Source organism: Odocoileus virginianus, chromosome 1, assembly GCF_023699985.2.
Source record: "Odocoileus virginianus isolate 20LAN1187 ecotype Illinois chromosome 1, Ovbor_1.2, whole genome shotgun sequence".
NCBI classification, from domain to species: domain Eukaryota; kingdom Metazoa; phylum Chordata; class Mammalia; order Artiodactyla; family Cervidae; genus Odocoileus; species Odocoileus virginianus.
In genome coordinates, this window is record NC_069674.1 from 47,602,330 (window position 1) to 47,629,027 (window position 26,698).

At 50.0% G+C, this 26,698-nt stretch overlaps 2 protein-coding genes and 1 long non-coding RNA gene across 4 annotated transcripts; 1 reads left to right on the top strand and 2 right to left on the bottom strand.

Moving 5' to 3' along the window:
• Positions 1-116: 116 nt before the first annotated feature.
• On the bottom strand, positions 117-15,036 carry HOXA3 (homeobox A3). The gene is made up of 3 exons (XM_020880735.2): positions 14,957-15,036; positions 3,265-3,910; positions 117-1,843 (listed from the first exon to the last, which is right to left on the bottom strand). The coding sequence occupies exons 2-3, from the start codon at positions 3,788-3,790 to the stop codon at positions 1,041-1,043; spliced, it is 1,329 nt and encodes a 442-aa protein (XP_020736394.1). The 5' UTR covers positions 3,791-3,910; positions 14,957-15,036; the 3' UTR covers positions 117-1,040.
• On the top strand, positions 6,972-15,278 carry LOC139035198 (uncharacterized). Its single transcript, XR_011487803.1, has 2 exons — positions 6,972-7,068; positions 14,318-15,278. It is a non-coding gene; the product is annotated as an uncharacterized lncRNA (long non-coding RNA).
• On the bottom strand, positions 14,957-23,167 carry HOXA4 (homeobox A4). 2 transcript variants are annotated; one of them, XM_070467800.1, is made up of 3 exons: positions 22,491-23,167; positions 19,261-19,440; positions 14,957-15,039 (listed from the first exon to the last, which is right to left on the bottom strand). In XM_070467800.1, the coding sequence occupies exons 1-2, from the start codon at positions 23,101-23,103 to the stop codon at positions 19,262-19,264; spliced, it is 792 nt and encodes a 263-aa protein (XP_070323901.1). In that variant the 5' UTR covers positions 23,104-23,167; the 3' UTR covers positions 14,957-15,039; position 19,261. The 2 variants fall into 2 exon arrangements, with proteins under 2 accessions (XP_070323901.1, XP_020736396.2); XM_020880737.2 differs by lacking the exons at positions 14,957-15,039; positions 19,261-19,440 and adding an exon at positions 20,871-21,936.
• Positions 23,168-26,698: the final 3,531 nt, after the last annotated feature.

Below are 26,698 nucleotides of genomic sequence, written 5' to 3' on the forward strand. Positions count from 1 at the left end.
TGGCCAGGCCTCACGCTGGAGCTGGAGGGCTGCCGCGGCCTGCTCCGCCAATTCGCCTCCGCCTGGACTCCATGCAGACCCTTCTCTTCGGCCAAAGAATCTCTTGAACACGGATATTATTCAGAATAAAAACTTTATTTTTTTTTTTGTTTTGTTTCTCAGAATGTGAGCAGCAAGGAATGTATAACTCTCAAAACAAATCTAGCATTTTTCGCGTTTACAGATTTTTTTTCCCAGTTTCGCCGGATGTTACAAACCTAAATCACTGTTTTCAAAAGCTGGATCCTCTCTGGTATTATTGCATCATTACCATCTTTATAAAGGAATTATATTTCCCTTTCGAATAAAATTTTTTTTTCTATGTATGCCAATACACCATTGAACAAAAGGCCCAAGAAACCTTCTGAACAATCAGGGTACAGAATTTCTTTAATATAAATACAGACGGATGGGGATAAATAATATTTAAAACTTAGATTATTCAATGCTTGCAAAAAAAATATAAATAAATCTGACTTCACCAGCATACACACACGGAAAGACGTACACTTAGTCATCCTTGTACAGGGAGCCCCTGTCTCAAAGCGCCTTTGATTTTTTTCTCGCTCTTTACAAGAAGTGCAATAAAAAAAAAAACTAAAAATTAAAAGTAATTGCTTCCCCTCGGGAGCCATAATGTACGAACAAATTCACATTGAACAACTTGGCTAGAAAATTTGTTCATATACCCTGTTTCTGATCAAAGAATAGAGAAGGTAAAGGGTGCAAGGCCAGCGGCCCAGCGAGGGGCGGGAGCAGATACATATCACTACTGATACCGACAGCCATTCCAGCAACCAAGATTGCTACGTCACATAAACCATAAAAACGTGTTAACAAAGAAAACAAAACGGGTGGGGGGAGAGCGGGGGCGGGTGGAGAAGAGAGGAAAGGGAGGTGCAGAAAGAAACTTAAAAAAAGCAAATGAAGAAAGATGGTGCGGTGGGGTGGGGTGGGGTGGGGTGGGGGGACTCTCCTGGCGCGCAGCCCAAAGCCCACCATCACAGATGGGTGAGCTTGGGGGCTTCCTGAATTCTTCCCTGAGAAGGATGGTGGGCGGTAAGGTCCGTGTAGGTTGGATGCGGTTCCCCTGGCCCGGGCCCGTGATGGTGACCGCTACCCAGTGGCCCAGCGCCCCCGTAGTCCATGGCAGCCGAGGCGGCGTGGGGCAGGTGAGTTAGGCCAAAGAGGGGCGGGCCAGAGTTGCTCATGGGCTCCACATAGCTGCCCCCCACGAAGACGGGGCTTCCCTGTAAGTGTGGAGTCCCATAGCTGCCGTTGCCCTGCAGGCCATGCGCGTGTGGATCATAGTCGGGTGTGCCCCCCGCGGCCGCCCCTGCCGCCGTGTAGCGCTTCTGTGGAGGCGGCGGTGCGCAGCTGGGCAGGGGTGCGGGGTAGGAGGCAGGGGGCAACCCATAGGCGCCCTGAGGGGGCTTGGAGAAAGGCGGGGGCGACTGGGGCTCGTATGGGACGCTGTTAACCAGCGAATGCATAGAGTTCAGATAACCGCCAGGGCCGGGGGGCACGGGACTGCGACTTGGGGACTGACCCCCTGATGACGTCAGCATGCCCTTGCCCTTCTGATCCTTCTTGTACTTCATGCGTCGATTCTGGAACCAGATCTTGATCTGGCGCTCAGTGAGGTTCAGCAGGTTGGCCATCTCCACCCTGCGCGGCCGGCACAGGTAGCGGTTGAAGTGAAATTCCTTCTCTAGTTCCACCAGCTGTGCGCTTGTGTAGGCCGTGCGCGCCCTCTTGGATGATGCCTGCCCAGGTGGGCTCTTGTCACCTGCGCAGCTCTCCCCTGCGAGATCAGAGGAGAGAGGAAGAGTGGCATCAGGGGCGGCCCCGCCCAGGCCCTGACCTAGCCAGGCCCCTCCTTCCTCCAGGCCCCAAAGACCCCTCCATCTATCAGGGCCCAGAAAGAGGAAGAAGGACTTAAGTACTATTTTCTGTACTGGTGGGGAAAGTGTCAGCAGTTTCTCACTGACTAAAGCTGCAAGTCATAAGCCTCTCCAAAGGGGCAAGGAACAGAAAAGCAGAATGCCCTGTTTGCATTCCTAGTCTGTTTCTCTTCTGGAGCTATTCAGTTTCTGATTTCCTGATCCTTTGCCCTATCAGACTACAAGCTCTGCGTGGGCAGGTCTCATCCTGTTTATTCCCTTCACAGTAACTGGAATATGAGGCACCTAATATACACTCAATAAACTTTACGTCCATTACTATCTCACTGAAGGATTGGACGGTTGCCTCCACTGGCCTCTTATTTAATCTGTCCAGTAAAGAGGACAGGAGTGGAAGCTCCACTCTGGAAGACTTTCTCTGGCCAAAGAAGGAGATCCCATTGAAGAGAGATCCTGTTTCTGGTGGGGAGGCCCAAGCATCTGGTGTTGGATGCCATTAATTAGGGTTCTTCATGTCACCAAGCAGCATGCCCCAGCTATGCCCACTAATCCTGACCCTCCTTTTCCCTCCTTTTCTCCCTGCTCCCCACCTCCCCCTGCCCCTATTCCTGGCTCCAGACGGCTCCAGATGCTCAGGTTCAGAACAGAGCACCAGCAACTGGAGAAGGCAGTGGCGAAGGAAACCAAGATGCTGGGAAGCACAAGGCCCAGAGCCTGTCCTGGAATCTGGTTCCAGAAGGCCCATGTGGTTCCCATTAGGATGACAAGTCTGAATCTCCTCCCCCAGGAAATCCCTGGCGACCTTCATTGTACTAAGTCTGAGTAGGGCCTTCCCAGAGGTAAGGCAGCCACTCCATCTGCTGGAGCAAAAATTAAAAATAGGCTCTGATTATAGGCAGACCATTGATTCTGACTTGGAGGCCTGCTTTTATTCTGCCACATTTCCTTGTGGGGTAGGTACCACTGTTTCATTAGAAATGAGGAGGTATGCTAAAAAGAGAAACAGTGGTGCCCATGTCTGTTCTGCCCAAAGGTCCTAACTCTACAAGGAGGTATTCCAAAGTCACTAGGGCCCACTTGCTCTTAGAGAGATCCAGAAAGACTCCCATCAAGTCTCCCTTTAGGGTTTCCCAGGCACACAGAGTCCAATCCTTTCCCTAGTTGCAAAGACTCTGGAAACCTTTGAGGATTGGGGGGAGGAGGAGCAGTGAATTCTGGAAATATTCCAGTACTTCCAGACCCTGCTGGCTGTGGCTGGAGGCGGCTTGGGGGGGCTGGAAGCCAGGACGGAGGGACCCTCTTGCAGAAGGCACCTCTTTACCTGAGCTGGAGCCGCTGGTTTTCTGCTTTGTGTTTTGCCGAGACTCTTTCATCCAGGGGAAGATTTGTTTGGCCACGGTCGGCGAGTTGAGTAGGGGGCTCTTGGCTGCACTGGCGGGGGTGGGGTTGCTGCTGCCATTCTGAGGTGGGGAGACTGAAGAGGGGGGCGGGGGCGCGGCAGGGGTGGGTGCAGGGGGCTGAGGCGGAGCTGGAGGCTGCGGTGGGGCAGGGGGCGCAGCCTGGGGTGGCGGTGGGGCCAGGGGCGGCTCGCTGAGAACCGGAGGCTGGCTGGCCGGACCGCTCAGGGTGCGCAGACAGGCCTCGCTCAGCTCGTGCGCCTTGGGGTGGCTCCCAGCATTTGCAGGCGACTGGAGTGAACAGGCGGGTCGGTGGTACTCGCCATCGGCGCCCAACGCTGTGGATGCCGGGTACGGCTGCTGATTGGCATTATAACCGAACCCGTTGGCTGCCTGGTAAGGGTAGCCACCGTAGATCGCCGAACTGTCGTAGTAGGTCGCTTTTTGCATCGCGTTGTTTCACGATCTTGATCGCACACTCTGACAGGGGCTTGACACCCGTGAGGGCGCACATTGGCACGCCCCCGCGGTCACGTGACACTCCGCAGCCAATGGCCGCCCCGCGCAGACCTGGGGGGGCGAGAATCGCAGCGCCGTGAGGGCTCCGCGCAAATCCATCTTACTCTCAATAGCTAAGTGACATGAAAGCCATAAAAGAAAAAGTGGTCAGCAATATTTAGCAGCACGACTTGGCCCCGGGCGCAGAGAGCCGCGCTATAAAAAGCCGCTGGAATTTACTGGCAGCTACAAATATTTGCTTAACTTGCGTCTGGAGTTGGGGGGTTTTCCAGGGAGAGAGGAGAGAGAGAGGTCGGGAAGCCGGGGCTGGAGTTCAAAAGGAGAAAGGCCTGATGGGCTAGAAAGGAACAGCATCTGAATCCCTTATTTTCCAGGGAAGAAGAAACTTGGGGTCTCCGTTCCTTGCATTCCTCCCTTCTGGAGATCATGGGGAGGGGCAAAGGAGAGTTTGGGTCGCCAACTTTTCCTCCAGTATTCTCTTTAGGACTAATATTTGCCAAAAGAACCATGACGCGGGGTGACTTCCCATCCCGGCCCTTCTTGGACTTTCCAGCACCCAAGAGAGGTACGCACAAAATCTTTTCAGGCAATAGCTCTACTGGACCCTTGTTGATTTCAGAAGCTGAGCTTGTTAGACAATTAATCTACCCTTGTGTAAGGATATGACCCACCTCCTCCTAATGAGACCTCTGTGGTCAAAAAGGGGAGAGAAAACGCTGGATGGAACATTCTGGGTGGGAAGAGACAGACAAGACCCTCTCCAGAAAGTCAAACTCAAATCTTGGAACAGTTCTTTACTCCTCCCTCTGTTTCTCAGGCAGGTCCTAGCAGGCCACTCCCACCTCTTTCCCCCTGTTACAGAAGTCCCCAGAGCCTCCTGCCTTGGACTTTCTGAGGTCCTGTTATTCAGGACAACTATCAAATTCTACCTGTTAAAACATGATGGATTAGAGAGAGAGAAAAAAAACCATCAGGAACCTGAAAAACCAGCGTCATCTCCATGACCACCGCTTGAACTCTCCTTCCAACTTAACGATAATAGGTTCTGTCTTAGAAACTGCTATGTAATTTGATGTATGGGGGTCATTTGGCTCCGGACGAGGGACAGAAGCGCAAGCCATAAAATCCTGCCAGAGTTCTCTGATCTTTGTGTGATGTTGTTGTTGTTGTTGTTATGTGCTACCTGCCCTATTTACCTGCTTCAGAAATACAAAGTAAAGGACAAACCTGGACATCTAAAAGCAACTGAAAGCCTTCTCAATCCCTTTTCATTTAGAAAGCATGTTGTAAAAGTGAAATCTATGTTTTATGTTTTTACCTTTGTATGGTCAACCTCTGGCTCTCAGCTCAGAAAACTTTCATGTGAGTTCATATAGTCACCCTCCCACCACGCAATCAGAATGTTAGTCTCTCTGACCATTTAAGACAATTACAATAATAAATTCATGAAGAAAAGGGTTTACACTTCATACCTCAACTATGTGTATTTGTGCCCTGAAGTTATTCAAGATTTCCAGAAATAGCAGACCCTTTGTTAACTAGAAAAAAATTAGTGTAATAAACATCTACCAGTGAATGATTATAATTTTGGTTTTAATAGTAAGACTTTTGGATTTCATTATTAAACCAACAATCTGACCAACATCTGGAAAACAAGCACAATTAATTTTCCAGAACCACAATTAAAAATTACAGCATCCCTTATCCAGAGTTATTGTATGTGATCTTGAGCCTGTACGGTTTCTCTTTTGGAAATAGATAGGAAGCTACAGATCCCATGATCAAAAGTAAATAAAGGATAAAATAAAATTTAAAACAGAATAGCAATTTAATGTCTCTGTTTCCTGTTCTTTCACTGAAAATAGTTACAATTACATTTGGCAGTGTTAATGTCTGCCATTATAAATTTTTAAGATACTGGGCTTGTATCTCTTTGTAAAATAAAACGTCAGGTTAAGAAAATTACTCCAGACACTTGAACAGCAAGATATTAGATAAAACAAAATTAAGCTGATCTTGAACATGCAATATTTCAAGTGACTTGCTAATCCATTATCAAAGGCTACACCCGCCTGCGGCTTAAGTCTTTTCATCAAGTTATTCATTGCCTTGTAAAATAATTTAAAATACCTTTAAACCTCTAAGAGCAAACAACAAACTCCATAATCTTAAAATGTGAACTCACCCACCAAAGCCCTTCCTATTGTTTGAGGTCAGCAGATAACCACGGTGGGGCCCACATAATCCACAAACCTCCTCTCTACCCCAACCCAGCCCCCAAAGTTTGCAACCTGGTAAAGAAGTTGGAGATTTGCCAGGTAGGAAACTTTGCTTTGCACCCCCAAGCAAAGGTTGGGGATGGGAGGAGATTCCTCTGAAAAGCTCCGTTTCTGGAGAATAACCCCCAGGTGCACGAACTGAAAGAGTTGAGGAGGCTAAACTGACTGCAGGAAGCAAGCCCTATTGTCTCTCTGGAAGATCTGCCCAAATTCAACCTCCTTCCTTCAGACACCGCTCTCTTTTTCCACTCCCGCCCCTTCCTCGGCCTGCCCTCACCCCGAGTTCAAGCGGGAACGGCGGGTAAGAGACCCCGCGTCCCCTCGCCCACCCCTTCCTCTCCTTCCTAACCCCGAAAAGTTGAGGCTGGGCTTTCGAGAGGGAAGAGGTGGGGGCGGGGATGGGAAAGCGGCCTGAACTCGAAGTGTAAGGGTATCAGTCACTGCCGGGAAGGAAGCTCCGGCTTGTGAACTCTTCTTGAACCGAGATTTAAGTCTGCAGCCATAAATCACCGAGACGTAAACTCCACCATTCAGCGCTGAGCGCGGCCGGTTGGAGCCCTGCTTACCTTAACTTCTGACGAGCTCGGGCTCGGGCGCAGGCTCGGGCTCCGGCCCCCGGCCCGGCTCGGCGGCCCGGCCGGGTCCCCTCCGCGCGGGATGGGCACCGACCCTCAGCATCGGCCGAGACGGCGGGCGGGAGGGAGACCCCGAGGCCCGGACGTCGCGGTGCAGAGCGTGGCCGCCTCGCTGCTCCGGCACGGCTAGCCCAGGGCGGACTGGGGCGGCTCGGACCCCCCCTCCCACCCACCCCACCCACCCTCCCCTCCCCCACACCCCCGCCCCCTGCCCTTCCCGAGGGCAGCAGCCGCGGCCCGGAGATAAGAGCTAGCGCGGCGCGGGGCTCTGCCTGGGCTAGTGGCACCGACTTGGGTATGTTTCTTATGAATATTACACGCGGAGCAGCGTCTGGTCGGGGGGTGCGGTGGGGGTGCTGGGGGCGGGCGGGAAGGGAGGCCAAGGCGGCCGGGTGGGGGGGGGGGGGACGCCGCCGGCGTGGGGGATGGGGCGGAGGCGAGCGAGAGGGGGAGCTCGGCGGCTGGGGGGGGGGGGTAGGGCAGTCTCCCCCCAACCCCCAACGCCCTCCCTCTCCCCACTCCTAAGCGTCACTAAAGTCCAGGAAAATTATGCTAATGAGGACAAACGGCTCTCACAAAGGGGCTCTCTTGCTGGGCTCTATTTCTTAGGAATCCGTTTGAGAAACTACCTTACCCCGTGCTCTGAACATTTGCAGTTGCGGGGCAAAGGGAACAGAACCAGGAGAAGAGAGTTCCCCAGACTTTGGGCAGTTTACCTTACCTGCCACCCCCGAGCTGAGAACCTCAAAGCCAGTCTCTGGGGGCTGGGACAGGGCCTCCTTTCTTGGGAGTCCTCCCCCAGAGCCGACTGGGCTCTCTTTGGTTGCATTTTTTTAGGTGGAAATCCTTGAAATCCTGGCAGCCGGGAGGGAGGTAGCCTGGGGGAGATACGGTTTGTCCAGGCAGTGAAACGGGCCGCTCTGGGTTCAGGTACGCACAAAGGTGTTAGAATTCTAGGTGTTCAACCCTTCTGTACCCATTTCACAGTACAAACACGCGGCTCACTCTCGGGCTAAGACAGATAGCTCTGACCCCAGTAGGAAACCGCGTCTATATTTTTTGCCCTAATTAGTGGCAGATAGGGACGCTGAGCAGAGGAAAGGCCCAATATGCCCAGCAATATTGCCAAAACTTTAAGGAGGATAGTCTTTCTCCCTCCTAATGGCTCCCTCAACTTCCCAGATTCGGAAGTGAACTCTGTAAGGATATGTGTGTGGCAAAAGAGAGAAATAGCGCGTTTGTGCAATTCCAAGGTGTCAACGGCCGGTCCTTCTCAAAAGAAGGTGTTAAAAATATAAGTAGTATGTTTAAACTGTCAGGGAGCCAAAGTGTCACCTTAGAGCAAAAACAAAGCCAAGGGAAAGGGAGAAATCAAAAAGCACTCCGGGCCAGGGTGGCCTCATGCATACCAATGGTTTTTGTCATTTATGGCTGGGCAAGATTTATGACTCGGCGCCCCAAAGCTGTAAACAGAGCACAAAACAGCAAACACTTGCTCCTTATGGCATACTGCTGCAGCGCGACTTGAAAGGGGGAGCGAGGCAGCGTAGGAGGCAAGAGCCTGCCGCAAAAATCCGCTCGGCGGCATTTTCTCTTCAAACCGGCTGGGTCGGATGTAGCATTTGAAGAAAGAAGGCGTGGGTCAATAATCAACCCGCACTTTCTCCTCCAAACTGCTGACGCGACTCACCGCCTTCTCAGCTAAGCCAGCTGCCGGGAAGGCCCGCTCTCCGTGAGAACCTGCCAGGGGAGGGGACGGCCCAGGGCGCCGAGGTGAGGGCTGGGGCACCCGGGACGCATACCTTTCCGCCGGCGCCCAGAGGGGCCGGGAGCCGCCAAGCAGGGAGCCCAGGGAAAGACAGGGCGGGAGCTTGGGCCAGGACCTCCTCTGGGCAGCGGGCAGAAGTGGGGCTCGGACCTCAAGACTAGGGTCTGGAAACCTGGCACGCAGATTGCCGGGGCCCAGGCCTCTCTGCTAAAATCCAAAGGACTGACCTTTGGAGCCAGGCGGGCGAGTTGATTAAAAATAATAATGTATAATAGCTGAAGGATTTTTGTTTGTTACTGCTTTTTAAAAGGAAAATATCGCCTGTCGATTTCCGCCCCTACTCAAGCGCCCTAAGTAAATCGCGCAGCCATTCACCCGCCTCCGCCAAAACCACTGAGGTTCTCTCTGGGGAGAGGACCCCTTGGCTCCACCAGTGCTCTTATGCCCTGTTCCCTGCCCCCACCTCTCACCCATGAAGACTAGAAGAAAACATATTTTCAGCACTAGAAGAGTGTCTGGAACATCAGAAGTGCCTGGTGCCTTCCTATCCTTTACAGGAGTATCTTTATGAACTTATCTGTGAGAGCCTGTGGGTGGCTGAGCAGCCAGGGAGGAAGGTGGGGGATAACTGTTGGCTAGAAGAGGCACAGAAATCGCAGACTGGGGAAGATATCAATGAGGAAATAAGCTTGCTTCTGAGGGTGAGGTTGGCATTTTGAGGGTAAAGGGGGAGACTAGCCTTTATTTTTTTAATGGCTGTAGGTTAGCTATGATGGAGAGGCTCTGGCTCTTTCCATGGGGGAAAAACCAACCAGTTCTCTATAAACACCTCTATTGGCTTCTGTCTGTGTGCACTTTTATACAGAACCAGCTTGGGAGTCCATCCTTAGATATTTATTCTGTTTGCTGGCACTGAAGCGACAATAAAAAGATGCGTTTATCAAACCTCTATTCCTTCTCTCATTCTTTCTAGTGAAACTATATTATTTATGAGTCTTTAACTGGGTCAAAAATGCGCCAGAACTGGGTCATAAATCATATGAAATGCTGACAAGTAATTGAACAGCAATTAAAGCTTACATTTTATTTCCAAGGGGTGTTTTAGAGCACTTGAAATGGCCTCAGTTAAACACGGTTAGTGCCTGGGCCAGTAGCGGGGAGGGCTGAAGCAGCCCTTCTGTCTGGGGAAGTAAATCTCACTCAAGTAGGGGAAATCTGATTTGATTTCTTTTTTTACCCCCCAGTGCAGAAAAGTTTTTTTTTGTTTGTTTGCTTTTTTAAGTCAGGAGTCAGATCGGATTCCCAGCTGCTTTGTAGGCATCCCTTTTCTCTGCTCCAAGAACTTCAAGAGCAGAGGAAATGAAGTTTCCCTCACCTTTTTAGGGAGTTTCCATCCTTCCTATGGGGTCCCTAAAGCCCAATTAGCTCGGGCTTTCCCAGTAATTTGGAAGCATACTATTTAACTCTCATCTGCCCCCATTCTGACTACAGCACCGCTCCTGGGACTCTGAAGATGTCTGCCTCTGCTTTCTGCAGACTTTGCTTTCAGACTTCCCTCCAGCCCAGGGCACACCGGCCAGTTCTCCAACTCTCCTAGCCAGCTGGGGGTGAAACAGGGGGCGCCCCAGCCTTGTGTCCTACGAAGCTCAGCTAGCTCCAGCTCCCTCCTTTCTGTCTCCTGAATTAGAATAACAGAGCTTCTGGGCATTCAGCATGCTTGCCCCCAGCCCAAGCCTCTCCTAGATTTGAGCTGTCCTTCTCCACCCCTGCTCAGACAGAGAGTACTCAGGCAAACAATGGCTAGTCCTCAGGGTCTGGCTCCTTCAGTCTGGCAAGTGGGGAAGCGCATGCAACCACCTAGCACTGAACAAAGTGGCCCGAAGCATCATCAATAAAATGGCAGCGCATCTGGACACTCATTGATTTCTCTCTCCCAGCTGCTCTGGCTGTCCAGGTCAGCCTTCACTCTCCATCCTAGCCAGCAAACACGGCTGAACAGGGAGCAATTCCCCTTCTCCTTCACTCAGCGCCCACCCTCTCCAGGCAGTTCCATCCAGCGAGCTGTGAGCTGTGCTCGGGCCACCTTGGCTGGAGCCGGCCGTGCTCCAGGACTCGCGTCCGCCAGGGGCTCAGCTTCTGGGACTCAATTCCCGCTGCAGTGGACAAAGCCACTCGAATGTTGGAGGCCACCAGGCCCACCTAGTAGCCCCCAAATGCCCTTTCCTTCACACCCCCCAACACTTGCCAGGGAATTAAATTCAGCCTGAGGCGCCACTGGGGATCTCTCAAATGCTTTCGATTCTAAGGGAGAAACAAAGGACGAGAGGCGCTGAGGGTCCTGTCCACGAACCAGGGTCTCCTCGCCTGACCTTTGTCTCTCTCACAGCCATAACTCACTCTAGATATGAACAATCAACAGAAATACCTTAAAATAAATGCCATTCTCCCGGTGTGGCCTGGAGTCCCATCGGCTAGCTCGCCCAGAACCGCTCCATGAGCGCTGAAAACTGCAACCCGCTAGGAGAGCGCTCTCCGGAGAAGGGGAAGAAGGAGGAGGTGGGTGCGTGGGGGTGGGGGGAAAGCTCTCGCTCTGTAGAGAATCTAGAAAACGTAATCACAGGCAAAGCCCGTCTGGGTCTCCGCTCCAAATGCCACAATAATGCGCTGTATTATGTGCTCACGTGGTCATACGTCAACTTAAATCCTTTTATTTGAAATAGGGAATCACTGAAGGAACTAGGTTTCCAATCAGAACATTTAGCTTTCAGGGAGGTGAACTGGGGGACCTTGGCCAGCAATGGGGAAGTTTTATCCAGGACAGTAGGACACTGGGGGCATCTCCCCCCATCCCAACACGTGTTACACAAGGCCACTTAGCACCATTTACATTTCTACACACAAGTCAACACAAGGGAACAGCAGTTCTATTCCCATTCTCATAGTCCGCAGAACTTTCCTTACAGTCTCCCACTCACACACAAGCTGAACCCAAAACGCCCAAGCTCTCCAGTCTCCCCTGGCCAACTGGCCAGTACATCAAAAGGCAAAAGGTGCTGGCCCTGTTTCCAGAAGAAAACCCAGTACTGACTGGCCTAGTCAGTGGACTCCCTAATGGCCTGCCATTGTATGGAGTTTGCTAACACCCACACCATACACCACAGCCACTGGAGAAACCCAAAAGGCCCATAATTACCTGACAAAAGGCCGAAGCACCTCCTCCAAGTCCAGCTGGCTTTGTTTGATGGGATCCCCCTACAAGAGAGATGCTTGGCTCTAGAGTGGTGGGTCAGGGTTTGCAAAATCTGGAGGGCCCAAGTGTCCTGGCCAAATCTGCACTTACACATTTCCTTAGTGCATAGCTGAGTGATACAAGAAATTATAGGCTTCTAATGATGAAAAATGTAAGGGGAAATGATCTAATTGTCTCTGCAAGAGAGGGAAAAAAAAAAAGAACCAATGTTTGCTGGCATCCCTTGAATTAACCTACAAGACAATCTAAGACCCTCTCTGCAGATAAGTGTGTCCACTCTCCTCCAAGACAACCCTGTGTCCACCATGAGAAACTGAACAGGACCAACTCTGTTCACGAGGAACCTGGCATTCCCCCTCCTCATCCCACTCCAACTCCTGCCTTCTGCTTGGGGACTCTGTCCACGACTTCAACACTTCATGTTCTCAGAAGCCATCGAAAAACTCCCTCTTTTCAGGTCTTTGTTTCTAAGCTGGGGTTATGCTCTGAGGTGGTACGATCCTCCTGCCATATTCTTTTGTTCCTTAAGAGTGGGTCTTTAGCTGGCTATGACTCTCTAAGCATGAGGGCTCACTTACTTGTAGCAGCTGTAGAAAGCTGTGCATGGTTCCTTCCCTCCCCTTCTCCCCTGCAGAGGGACAGAAGGGGCCTGGTGAGAAAATAAGGACCTCAGCAGAGGCCTGGTCATGGGGGTGTCCAAATGAGAAAGGCAATAAAAGAGGAGGAGACCTAATTCCTTGGAAGTAAGTCCCGGCCTAAGCTGGATAAGGTTCTGTCTACAGAATAGCTGGGAGAGAACCTTTATGTGAACCTTCCCAGCTCTGACCTAAGTCACAGGCTACAAAGTGAGAACCCAAAGTGAAAACCAGCTTTTCTCAGGTTTGGGGGGTAGGGGACAGGACCAAAGGCTGTTTTTAAAAGCACTCTCTGGTTTCCCAAGGACTCAGACAACTAATACACTGTCCTCTGCTCCCCTTACTCCATCCATCCTTATAATTTCACCCCGAGCTCTCCAGATAGCCTGGCAAACTCCCTTGCTTGCCAACTAAAGTTTCTGCAGAGGCTTCAACTCAAAAATGAGAAGAGGCCCCCTTTAGAACTCTCAGAGCAATCTGGAGCAAACCGAAACTCCCGAGGCCATAAATCAATGGGAGAAGTCTTTGGTCCTGCTTCAGAGAAATGCCTTAACGCCAGCAAGGCCCAGCAGCATCTCAGCTTCAACTAGGAGCCTCTATACCTCTATTAACAATCCAGTTAATGCTTCAACTGCTGTTTAACAATTAACATTAACGACTTGGGGTGGGATGGGGTGATTGGGTGGGATGTGAAGGGAAAAATCTGAACAAGTCAAAGGAAGTGTAACTTTTGAAGTGAAAATGGCTTCCTTAAGAGAGATCTTGGTCTGGGCAAGCCCCCAGGGAACCAGCAGCTGAGAGTCCTTCACCACTCTGAAACCCACTTTCCTGTAGTAAGGCTATGGGCCTTTTATGGTTCGGTTTTGTTCCAGAGAACAAGAATAGAGATGCTCAAGTATCTAGGCCCGAGTTGGGCAACCCAGCTGCCAATTCCCCCTTTACTGACTCCTCCACTCAACCTGGCCAGGGCTCGGACACATGCCCTAGATCCATGCAGTGGAGCCAAAATAGCACAAAGTTGTCTTAGAAGGAGCAAGTGACCAAGGATACAGAGCTTTAGTCAATATTTGCAAGGCTGTTGGCAGATTAGCTATATCTGTATTCAAACACTGTAATCTAATTTCTCTGTCAAAAATACACTTAACATTTTTCTCCCTTTACTTAACTGTAGTGGTTTTTTCTATTCAGTGTCAGGTAAGGCCCTTAGCCCACTGTGTGTGGGGGGGCGGGGGGAGGTTATAGATCATTATTTAACATGAGATATTTCCTGTGGGTGCAACTACAGTACAAATGGGCTCCAAGTTCTCTTGGATGTGTGTATCATTTTATACACATGGCCACAGACCTCTGCAACTATTTACACATGCGGTGGTTCTGTTACTTCGGAAATGCAAATCCTAAGTACACCTGAGTTACAAATTTCTGAAATGCTCAATCTATACTTGGGATAAATAAACATACAGTAGCTGAGAAAGTACCAGCTTTACTATTACCCTGTTTACTTCCTATCTGATAAAGTAATAATTGTATCCAGAACACCTTATCAGCCCCAGAGTATCACTGAATAGTGTTTCAATTAATTAACAACCTGATATCTATTGTAGGAGCAGATTTTAGGGAAGACTGAGGCCTAGAGAATAGAAGATTTTAAAAAAAACCTCAGAAAACTTTTTAAAATAAATAATTCCTGAAAGAACAAAGCAAATCCATTCCTTCATCCCACGTTTTTGAAAGCTATTCCAGCGGCCCCTCCCCCAAATAGGCATGAAATTTATGGATCTTTTACAAGGTAATAAACCACAGTAATTACCTCCCTGCATCCCAAACTAAGAGAACAAATTAAGCCAGAACTTGGAAAGAATTTTAAAGAGTTTTCTCTTGTTCTAAATAGGAAAAGAAAACGCCGAGACACAGAAAACCCGTGCTTTTCCCACAGGAAGATCAGTGGATCAGTCCGCTAAAGAAACCGAGAAGCCCAGCTGCCAACGATGGTCTACACATATGAAATACAGCAACTTCCCTCTTGCCAAGGGAAGGCAAAACGATAGGAGAAACTGCAAGGCGGCGAGGTGCGTTTTCTGCGCACAGAGCTGAGGCCGACCACAACGGCAGAACCCCCAGGCTTCGCAAACAGTCCACAAGGAGAGCGGCCCACGCGGCGGCCACCGCGCCCGTGGCCTCCACTGACTTTGGCCCTGCTGTTCCGTGGGGCGGTTCGGTTCGTCTGAGGCATGCCCGAAGGAAAACACACACCCTTCTGAGCCCCCCACCCGCCCCCGCCCCCCAGGAACACACAGCTCTGGTTTCTGCAACCGCCCCTCCGGCACGAAGCCGGTCTGGGGCAGAGCTTTGTCGCCGAAGCCCTCGCTGGCGGGGCGCGCAGCTGAGGGGAACTCCTCCGAAGTTATATATTGACCAGCACCTCTTTCAATACTGACCAGCTGCAAGGGGTGGCAGCTGCCAGGGAAAGTAAACTCCTTCACCGGTGCTAGGGCTGACGCGGTGAAGAGTTGGGACGCAGCGCGCTTACCTCGAAAGATGTCCAAGGCTGAAGCCGAGTGTCTCTCCAGCTCTGGGCGCTCAGGGACTCCCCGTTTCCGGCATCCGGTGGCTCTGCGGACAAACAAACAGCAGAGGGTGAACGGCGGCCGCGGAAGAAGGGAGTTGGAGGAGCAGAGTTGGAGGCGCCGGCGGTGCGGGTGCCGGGGTGGCCCCCGGGGTGACGCGGACACGGAGGAGTCGCCAGGACACTCGTCCATGTGGCGCACTCATTGCTCGAAAGGTTCCGGTCTACAAATGGCCTGAAGATGGTGATTTATTTTTGTAAAATAAATACATACTCCATCTCCGCACCCACACTCTTTTTATTTTTTTCTTTCTTTCTTTTTATTGGGGGGGGGAGGGGTGGACCAGGCAGACGAAGACGGGGGAAGGTGGAAGAGGCTTTCTGTTGGTGCCCTCACTCTGCATGGAGAGCTGTTCTCGCACCTCAACTTGGGAGTGTGAATGCACGCTTTATTTTCTTCTGCTAACAAAGGGAAGGCTTGCCTGGGAGCATTCAATCACGGGCTCTCCTGAAACCTCACTAATAGTGTTCATTTCTGTTTGGCGCGAAATCAGACTCTGGCTCAGTCCATGAGCCAGGGGCAGTGTTGGAAGGTTTTGTCTTCTGGTTCATTAAAGCCCTGGGGCGCCCTCTCAGTCCCAGTGGGCTGGCGGGATTACCACAGCACCCAGTCCCTCTGAGTAGGCTAGCTATGGTTGCTGAAAGTGGAGAAAGTTGGGGAGGATGCAGGTATTAGCCAATAAATACCCCATCTGGGGACCCTATCCAGCCTCCCTTTGCACAGCAGCGGCCAGTCCCTCCAGGCCCTAACTCTGTTGCTGCCGCCTCCCTCCAGATATTTGCAGCTCTCTCTTGCTCTCTAACTGGCAAAGACGACACTGAGGAGGGGCAAAGAATCCTCCTGGGCGCTGGGTCCCTGGCTTAGGGAAATTCTCCGCTGGGCTGGGATTCTGAGGTCCAGTTGCTTCCATAGCCCTGTTCCTGCCCCACTATCCTTTCACCCACGTCATGGCAGCCTCCTCCTCACACTCCAGCCTGCCCAAATCAGCCCCAGTGGCTGTCCTGCATCCATGCAATCCTGCTAAGGGTGCCAAAAGGGGCTACCAAATAGCCGACAAGTCCCCTGACCCTCAGGCTTCATGGATCCCTAATATACTGAACAAGTGGCTGCACACCAGCCCCTAGATGCTCTCTGCCACCACCTCGACCTGGAGCCCCCAGTGTCCATCAAGCACTTGGAACTCCGAATCCATGCTGGGCCCCTTTCCTCTATTCAAACTTGTTCTCTGTGTCCCCAAAGGGAGTGCCCCCTGGCCTTGGGGACAGTGGCCTGACCCTAAGCAAGGTGGGGCTTAGCTACCCTGCAGTTGCCACTCAACACAGTCCCAGAAAGATCCACTATGCCGCCATCCACCGCCACCCACCCACTCACCCCCTGACTCTTAGGAGCATTGTAATTATTATGGTTATTATTATTGTTGCTGTTTCCTTATCCCCAAGTCAAATATTCATGGCTGCTGTTCCACCATAAATCGTTCAGACTAATGAGTCACAAAGAGACGCTGCCCAGGTCTCTCCCCTGCAATGGCTGCCGCTGCCGCCGCCGCCGCCGCCGCCGCCGCGGCCTCTCTCTCTGGCGTTTTTGGCGCTCGCTTGCTCCCTCGCTCGCCGGGCGCGGGTGATTTATGAACACCGGGAAAATTGAACAAAGCCGCGCGCCCGTCCTGTGGTATCTCTGCAGCCTTCCCCAGTGTGAATCAGAACATTACCAACTGTCTGAGCATCAGTCCCACTTCATCACAAAAGCCAAGACGTGACCGCAGAAATCCCGAAACCGAACTCACGTTTCCCTGGTCGCGCAGCGCTCCCAGACTCGCAGAAACCCTACGGGAAAAGCCCACGACCCAGTGTGGGTCGGCCAGCTCCGGGTCCTGCCCGCTGACGGGCTCTCTCCACCCCTCCTGCAGCAGTTAAAAAGCTTTTGGATATAAATCAGACGGTGTGTGTTTTTAAAAATCAAATAGGAAGTTGGGGGACTCACTTCTGAGATTCATTCCTAGTGAGGCCCTGACGACTCCGATCCATTCCTGACGATCCACATTAATTATTTAATGAGCCACGTGACCACAAAGATTACAATTTCAATATCTCCCTGGAACAGGCGCTACACCTTTATCTGCTGCAACCAGGGTCCTTGTTTGGCTTTTTTAGTTCCTAGGCCTCCAGAACCCAGACGCCCTTGACAGGCTCCGAGGCAGCACCATCTACAGAAATCTCAGGACTAGCATACTAGAAATAGTCATTCCAGGACTAGGAGAATTGTGGACAGTCAGATGCCCTGACATCCGTTCCCTCCTGAGTCCAGAGGTCAACCCACCTGTCTTAGCACACTGGTTACAGCAGTTTGGTTACATAATTTCCCCAACTGCTTTGATGGCTCATCAGGCAAGAAGCCACCCTTCTTCCCTGGCCCTGGACACCTGAGGCCCTCCCCTCAGTTTCAAGTGAAGCCCAGATGCACATGTCCATTCCAGGCAGAAGAGGCTTCTGCAGAGACAAGATGTCTGTACACTCACCCATCCAAGATGAGACCAGACTCTATTCAAGCTACATAAGAATTAACATAAAGAACATAAAAGGGAAGCATTCAGCTGCCTCAGTTTCCTTATTGGTAAACTGAGAAGACTGAACCAAAATGGCATCCAGATCTCTTTCACCTTGGACATTCTTTCAATCAAGGAATCTCTTTTAGCCCCAGGAATCAATCACAGAGAGAGTAGGGCTGGCCTGAAAGTGGGGGTAGGGAGAGTGGTTATTCCCGGAGTTTGGGGCCTCCGGAAGAAGAGATGCCAGAGTTCCAAGACTGAAGTTTCAGGCTAAAACGCTTTACAGCAGCCCCTGCAGCCTCCCTGCTACTGTCAAGAAGTCAGAACACGCTCTCTTCCTTCTCCTTCCCAGCCCATACTCTTTGAGAAAGGAAGAATTATTAGTCTCGGGCTGATGTACAGTACATAGAAGGGGCAACAAGAGCAGCTGCTGGGAAAGGTGAGACTGAGTTCTTCCATACCTGACGGCAGCTGGGGATGCAGAGACTAAGGAAGTACAAAGAACAGCCTATTGCCCCACAGAAACCAACTCATCCACACCGGAAGTCCCAGGTTTCTCTTTGCTACATAGATTCTTTGGGGTTTTCTTTCTTTCCATTTCAAAGAGCCTGTTTCTATGTTGAAAGGGTGGTAGGACAGGCAGTGATGAGAAAAGCAGCACAGTTTGGAAGCTCAGGGAATGGAAAGGGATAGAGGGAGAGTGATACCCACTCCAAGGGGAGGAAGCTGAGAGGTGGGGGGAATGTGGGCATCCTGGGACAGCTGAATATAAAGTCAGAGATGCTGTCTGGAGGGCCCATTCACCATATATCTAGGTAATCTTCCCAGGAGCTCCATCCTGGGTATTAAGTACTCTACTATGCCTGTCACAGTTGAATTCCTGCTGTAATAAAACACCGGGTATATCGTAGATTTCAGCAAAACTAGGAAAGAGAGCCTGCAAAGTGCCATTTTTCTTCAGGGGGGATAGTGTTAAGTACTTAATTCAAACTGTGACCATTAAAGTGTCTCCAATCCGATTTAGGTTGATTTCAGATGTTGACAAAACTTTTATCTCAGGAGTCATGCACAGTGTGGCTCTGTGACTAAAACTGATGAGCGTGTGTGTTAGAGGGAAGGAGGGGGAAAGAGAAAAAGAAGAAGGGAGCATGTTTAAGGGTCATTTTGGTATGAGACTTACAGAGCTTACACAAAATACTGTCTTTAAAGGTCAAGGGTTTGTGGGGCCCATAGGGTTCACTTAAAAAAAAAAAAAAAAACATTTAATGAGATAGAAAATTTGTCCTCTGGGTGAACTCTTATGGTTGCCCTAGCAAGGGGCAGACAATGCAGGATTTTGAAACACAAAGTGGGATTTTCTAAGCTGTTATAACAAGCTCCCTTAAAGACCAAATCTGAAGCAGGTAAATCATTTGAAGAAATGACATAATCATTGTGGGTAATTTTGGCTTTGTAAACCTTACCAATACCTTAATAATCAAGACAGCTTGGGCAAAAACTGACATTCGGTCAGGGAGTATTAGAAAAATAATCTTGATCTTCTCTCTTTTCTTGGATAGATTAAGAAAATCTCCTTCCACCCCCAAACAAGTGCCTCCTTATGAAGTTAATGAATGCCCCCGTATCCCTCCTTTCCTACCAAGGAGAAATATAAGAATTTACCTTAAATGATGATAATCTGCCAATTGAGGTTTTGCAGCTCGACACTCAATTTCCACCAAGAGTCTAGGCATTTTTTGAGCAGACAGCCAAGATGCTGAGTCTTTGCCCGAGACCACATTATTTGCAAGAAGATCCCTCGCTTCTCCACAGACTTTTCCCAGAGAATGCCTTTCAGAATTGCTGTTGAATTACAAAGAAGTATTTATTGTATGAGGTGATTAATGATTCCTGGGAAAATTGCTATTTTCAGCATGATTTAATTTCGTTTTACAAGTGCATGTAGTAGGGGGAGGGTTAATAAGTTTTAGCGGTAGTTGCAGGGCTTCCAGAGCTCCCTGGCACCCGTTCACTGTTCACACCTTATAAAATGCACTTTATGCCAGGTTTGGCCTGACTTGGGAAGGAATGTATTTGTTTGCTCCTGAATTTTCCTGGGGAGAGAAGGAGGCCTCTCAGAGACTGGTGTCCACTTTCCTCTAAGATCTGGTTTGTTCCCAGGTAGAAAACGGATCACCCTTGCCTGTGGCACACAGACCAGTTGAGGAGGAAGGTCTAACAGCACTGACCACTGGCTAAGGGTAATTAGCCTCTGATGGGAAAATGTGACTAAAACTCCTTTGATACTGCAGAGGTGGATGAGACCCCTTTCCCATCTCTGCTAAAATTATTACATGAACTAAAAATCATACTCATTCAAGGTCAGGTGATAGTTCTAATATTCTGGGACTAGGGGCTGTTGGTTTTCTCAGTCTTGTTGGAGAGTACTCCCTTCAGTGACAATCAAGTCTAAATCCTCTTTACAAATTTGTAAATCAGTAAGCAGATACTAGGGCTATAAAGATTGAGAAGTGGGGTTTGATTTCAGCCTTTTGAATCTAGATCTCTAGGTTACACAGTGAGATCTGGGAGTATTTAAGGAAGATGTCCCTAGTTCAGAGTTTGGCTTTCTTCCAACACTTAATACTCCCAGATCTACCTTGCTTAAGGTGTCATTATTCTTTCCTCCAAAAAAACTTTGGAGGGTGTGCCAGAAAAATTCAGTTTATTTTTAAAGGTCTTGCTTGGAAAAAAAAGAAACGAAAAAACAAACAAAAATCCCAAGCTGCAGTTAGTGAAGAGAACCTTAAAAACATCCAAGAGACAAAAAGCAATCTCAACTCTTTGCACAAACTATTTTTTATCTCCAGGGAAACAGGCAGATTAAGTGTGAAGGTGCAATAAATGCCAAAGGGACCACTTCTTTCCAAGTGTGCTCAGAGTTCAGCATGTAGAACAGCTGCAGAAACTCGTGGGCCCGCAGCATTGCGCGGTTTCACCTTTCATTGCAGAGAAGGACACGTTTCTATGCCTTACAGAGACTTGAAGCTTGAAAGCCTGGCCAAGTTTGGGAAGAAGAGGAGCGCTCTCAGAGCTCAAGAGCTTTCCTGCTCTTTGGAACTTTTCCCACAGTGGGTCAAACTTGACAAGAGTTCAGCTCAAGTTGAACAAATTATGTGAGCAGTCAGTCCAAGTGAATGCAACCCAAACCATCTACAGGAATTTTACACGAAAGGTCAACCATTTCAATTCAGAGAACTTCTCTTTAATTAAAAGTAGGAAACACACAAATATGTCTTAGAACTTTGTTTTTTAAACAGAGTTTATTCTTAGCACATGGCTTTCTACAGAGCCACACCACAATTTGTACAGCTGCACGTGGGACTAAATGCACTCTCCCTTCCAAGATTGTGCCTCAGAATAAGACAATATCTCCATAACAATATTTTAAATAAATGAAAGGAAAGGAAACTAACATGTGTCACATCTACCATCAAGGTCTATTCATTTTTGAGAATTAAATAATCTTGTGAGGTCCACAGTGGCTACTCATTTATTCAGTTCAGTACAAGCTTTTATGAGCTGCCTTAAGGAGGGAGGGAAAGGTAAGGAAGGTAGGAAAAGGGTCTGTTTTCTTCTGCTTGCAACAAATGTACATGTCCCCAGTCAACATGAGTTGTGCGACTGGCTTCAGCCATCTCAAAAGTATTTGATGCCAAGTGGTCCTTCTCTGGTACCCAAAGCTGGCAGCCTTGTCCAGGCCAGCAGGTTGTCCCACCAGCCAGCATCCTGGTGGGATGGTCATTGGTCAGTGGTCATTGCCTTCTCTTCCATGGCAACCAGTTCACACGCTTTCTTACCCGCAAAACAGCTTCTTTTTATTATCTTTTCACAAAATTGAGTTTTGTTTGGGGGTCAGTCGTAGTCCAGATATGGACAGGTGGATGGGAAAGGGGGCAGAAGAGAGGAGAAAAGCAGGTGAGGGACAGAACTGGTCTAGAGCTCTGGAAGATTACAGAGAGGAAGGAGTGAGTGCGGAGGAGCCCTGGTGGGGGTGAGGATGCGGATGCGGGCTCTGAGTTTGTGGTTTTCCTGGCGGGCCTGCTGAAGCCGAGCTGGAGTTGGAGGATCGCATCTTAGTGTTGGGCAGTTTATGATCTTTCTTCCACTTCATCCTTCGGTTCTGAAACCAAATCTTGACCTGGCGCTCAGACAAGCAGAGCGTGTGGGCGATCTCGATGCGGCGACGCCGGGTCAGGTAGCGGTTAAAGTGGAACTCTTTCTCCAGCTCCAAAACCTGCTGCCGGGTGTAGGCGGTTCGGGAGCGCTTGGGCTCCCCTCCATTATAACTGGGGTTGACTGAAAGCCCATAACCCCGAAGGAGAAAGCCAAGGAGGAGGGAGTGAAGGAGAGGGAAAGGAGGAGGAAAGAGAAGGTGGGGTGGGGAAGAGCAATTGGACATCATCATTATATAATAACCTGACACCAAGTTCACGCAAGATACATAAAACGGCAAAGAAAATGTTTCACAGGCTATTGACAACGGGAAACACCCGAGAGCCATAAAGAATAGTGCTGGGCATTGGGGCTGAAGAAAAGCTTCAAAGACACATGGCCTGAAGCCTCTGCCAGGGCAATTAAATTTATGGGGGCTATAATTACTGCCCTAACAGTTTGTCGTCTCGTAAATCTCCAGATAAAGGGACCCCGGGTACAAAAGGGTTCTCACATTGGAATCAGGCTGCTGGCTGGCGCTCACACACCCACATCCCACTGTAGCTTGGGCCAGTTGGGTGCTCCCCTCCCAAGGCCCTCTTCCCCTAAGGGGCCTCTCCCCCTGACCCCCGCCCCGGCCCTGGAACCCGGCTCGGCCCCAGCCCACCATTCCGCGCCTCCCCAGAGGCGCCACGTACCGGCGCTGACATGGATCTTCTTCATCCAGGGGTACACCACGGGCTCCTTGCCCTTCAGGCCCGGCGGGCTCTTGTCTGCCAGGAGCAGCGGGCACGCGGGGGCGCTGCCCCCTGACGGGACGCCCGGGGTGGCGGGAGCCGCCTCGCAGCGCCGCGGGGGCGCGGGGGCCGCCGCACGATGCTGCGGGGGAGGAGGCGGCAGGACGTGGCTCGCGTGCAGGCCGTGCGCAGGAGCCTTGGCGTGCGCCGGGGGCTGCTCGGGCTGCGGCGGCTGCCCCGGACTGGCGCCACCGCGGTAGCCATAGGGGTAGGCGGTGTCGGCCGCCCCGTGCGCGGGGTAGAGCGCGGCCGCGGGATAGGAGGACTCGCGGGCGGCCCGAGGCGCGTAGTAGGAGGCTGGGGGCTCGCGACTGCCGCCCGCGTGGGAGAGCTGGGGCTGCTGCTGCGGCGGCGGCAGGTGCTGGGCCGCGGGCGCTGGGGGCTGCTGATAGCCGGGGCCCCCGCCCGGGCCGCCGTCTCCGCCGCCCGGGCCGCTGTGCTGCGCGTACTCCTCGAAGGGAGGGAACTTGGGCTCGATGTAGTTGGAGTTTATCAAAAACGAGCTCATGGTCATTAATTTGTGAAGTGCAAAAATACTAATTTTTCTCGCGTTGTCGTTTTTCTGGGCTCGCCGAGGCCCCTCCCCCTCCTGCCTCGTTTCCCATCCCCCCTTCCTCCGCTCTCTTCCCCTCCCCCGCTGTCAAGCGCCCACCCCTCCCCCCCTCCGCTGTCTACGCCACCGAAGTTCGCGCCGCTCCTCCCCCCCGCGCGCGCGCGCGCGCGCGCCCTCTGTCCCGGCCGGCGCGCGTCCCAGCCGGCGCGCATCCCGCCCCGTACCTCCACGTGACCCGCCCCCGCCAATGTGCGCGCCGCGCGCGCGGACCCGGATCAGGAAGCGCGCGGACGGGTGATGGATGCAGCTGTCCAACTTCAACCGAAGGGAGGGAGCTCGCGCTTTGGCCCTCCAACCCCCCAACTTTGAGTCCCGCTGGCAATTCGGGGACCGCAGGCTTCTGGTTCTCTCGCATGCCGGGGACCGAGCCCTACGCGTGCTCTGGCCTAGGCCTCAGGGCAGCCAGGCGGCCGCGGCCCAGCGCTGACCTCGGGCCCCAGCCTAGCTTGGCTTGGAGTCCTCCAGAGTTCGAGGCCGCCTAGGGGAGGGAATGGCGTCGGGACCAAGGCGAGATGGGGTGGTATTCCGTTTTTCATCCTGGCCCCAGAATAAAACGAATGGGGCCAACAGACCAGTGTTCTCACCAACTGATTCCTTCCCCACATCGTGCTCACCGCACCCTCGCCCGTTGCACCTTGTTTGAGAACTCAAGCAGGAGCCAAAAAGGGCGGGTGGGCAAGCAGCTGAGGGAAACCGGCCCCTAGATTTGAAACAAGACTGTTCCAATAGAAGCGGGTGAGCTTTTTTTTTTTTTTCCTTTCAGAAGCAGAATTGATTTGGTTATTTCCCTAAGAAAAACCAGAATTTCCTAATAGCGTCTCATTTGATGGAAGTGTCGATTCAGAATTAAATATGCTTGAATGTAGTAGGTGCGATTGTGAGAAAGAAAGTGGCCCAAGGGTGGGGATAGATAGAAGCGACGATGCCTTCACCAAATCCACCATTGAGAACAACAATTTCCTACTTCAGAACAATCTCAAAGCAAAAACAAGCTAAGGATAGCATAGGCATTGTGTCGACGGGTCTTTTCCCGCTAAGAATTTTGTTTTGTCTTCGGGTGTTGCTTTTCCGGGCTGTATCTGACGTTAAAGTTATATTTAAAGATAATCTATAATTTCTGAATTGCTGAAAATTAGCATATTAACGATGTCAGTAGCTTTGGAAAGGAGAGAGAGGGCTGTTGCCTGCCATTTGGTAATTGAAATTTGATGGGTAAACTAATTACGCCATTATTAACAAATAAATTACTTATTAATTCCACCTAATGTTGATCTTTGAAGTAAATACTGATGCCTTCCTCACAGTGTGTATTTTCCCTTTCCTTTTCTGAGTAATAGACACACCTAGATCCTCTTTTCAGCCTAGATTAAAGCAGTGCAAAGTACCATAGTCACCATTCTAAAAATACTTTCATATTGGCATGCAAAGCAAGTATTTTTCAGCTGGTGCACCTTAGTTGATTTTTCAAAGAGCAATATAAACAGCCTTCTCACAACAGTCTGGAACGCAGACAAGGAAAGTTATAGCCTAAGCCTGGAGACACTTCAAAAGGAATGTCAATTCTATCTTCATTTATATGGGTTACTCATATGAGTTACTAAATGCTGGAATATATCCATTTGATGGATAGTCTTTAATGCCTAGCCACATAAAGCCTATTATATGGGGCTAATCTTTAAACTAATTTAGGAAAAGAGGTTAAAAAAGGGATCATGTTAGCTTTCTAGCTGCAGTCATCCTGAAGTGGTACAAAGAGGTTTTCCACATTTGAAGAGAGATGTCCATCGACATGGGGCATCCTAAAAATTTTTACAAATGAAACCTAAGCCACAGACAGAAATCAACACTGAGTGTAATCTTTAGACATCCTCTTTAGACTCAAGGGAAATATCTAGCCTGTGATAGAACTGCCTAAACCAATATCGCTGTACCGCAAGGAAAAATAACGTCTACATATGTATACTATATAACATGAATAATATATACATTCATAAAGTAATTAGCAAAACTGCTCACTGAGCTTCAGGGAAGAAAAAACCTGACAAGGAAATGTTGCCTCCCTCCTCGTGTCATCAGACTAGGGTTTAACCATGTCTGTTCAATATTATTTACAGACACTAAAACACAAAATTCATGTTGTTTAGCCTCAGAACCTTCCACCCAGTTTCTATTTAAAAGTATTAAAGAGGCTCAGGCACTGATTTGTATATGGTTAACCTAAACGAGTTAACTGCGCCTGTGTTTCGTGTGGCTCTATTCCTTTAGGAAGATGGGCTTACACAGAATCCCCCCAAGGCCTGTAACTTGTCTTTGTGGTTCCTATCATAAACACAAACGGAGCCAGGACCACCAAGTGTTATCTCCCACACCGACATTTTGACATTTTACTGCAAGATTTATGGCTGTAATAAACAATCTCAGTATCTTTTTTGATCCTTCCACAATCTCTCTTTGCAAGCCATAGCATCATTCCACTGAATGAAATAATCTTTTGAAAAAACAAACAAACAAACAAAAAAACCTCTTGCCTTCACATGAGATTGAAGACACCAACGTAAAGCCAGGAAGAAACTAACTCAATTAATAAATAAACTGAAGTTTACCGGCAGAATCTTGCCCGAAAAAAGATGGGATGCCCTGAAATCAAGCAGAGTGGGAACATGCTAATCTTCGTACACCAACTGGCTCCAGTCCCAAGCACAGTGAAAGCGTTATCCTTTTCTTGGGAAACTGGTAAGCATATTTCTTCATTTCCATGTGCAGGGATAATATATATTCCTAACCAAAGCGTTCTTAAAATCCCATTAAGTGAAATAACTTTTCATCATGTCCTCAAATCCCAACTGGAGAAGGAAAGCAAAGGGAGTCCGAGGCAAAGAGAGGGTAAGAGGGAGGCAGTGTTTTGCAGCCTAGTTTGAATTTGATTTGAATTATTTTGAATATATTTGGAACAGCCTTCCCTCTTGAATGCAACCCTGTCCCAAGTTTCAAAGTGACCGAACAGTGACACCATGTGCATTTTGTTTCTTATTAATCTTACACATTGACAGTCTTTGTTAAATCACAAGGCGCGCCCTTCACCAGCCGACATTTTCATATTTGTTAGACGCGCTGACCTGAAGTTCACCTCGGCCTTGGACTTTGCGCTTCTAAAAGGTCTATACAGTGCCTTTTAGAGAGCAGGATGCTTTGCCCAGGTCACTCCTTCTCAGGGAAAATCAAGGCGGGGGCGGGGGTGGGGGGAAGCAAAGGAAATGTAAACGTTATGGAATGTATTGACTGTATTTGTCCTTTGTTCTCTAGAGCTAGAGTCCCTCAGACTGACTGTTCGCTATCTGAAGCACGTCTCCGGAGCGCTCAAGAGAGGGACTGAATTTCAGAATGCCTGATAGTGGCATTTGAGGGCTTCCCCCCTACCTATACTCGATAGGATTTTGGAGAAGCAATACTTTATCAGCCATTTGATCAATCAGTTGTCTTGGGGTAATTTCCTTAA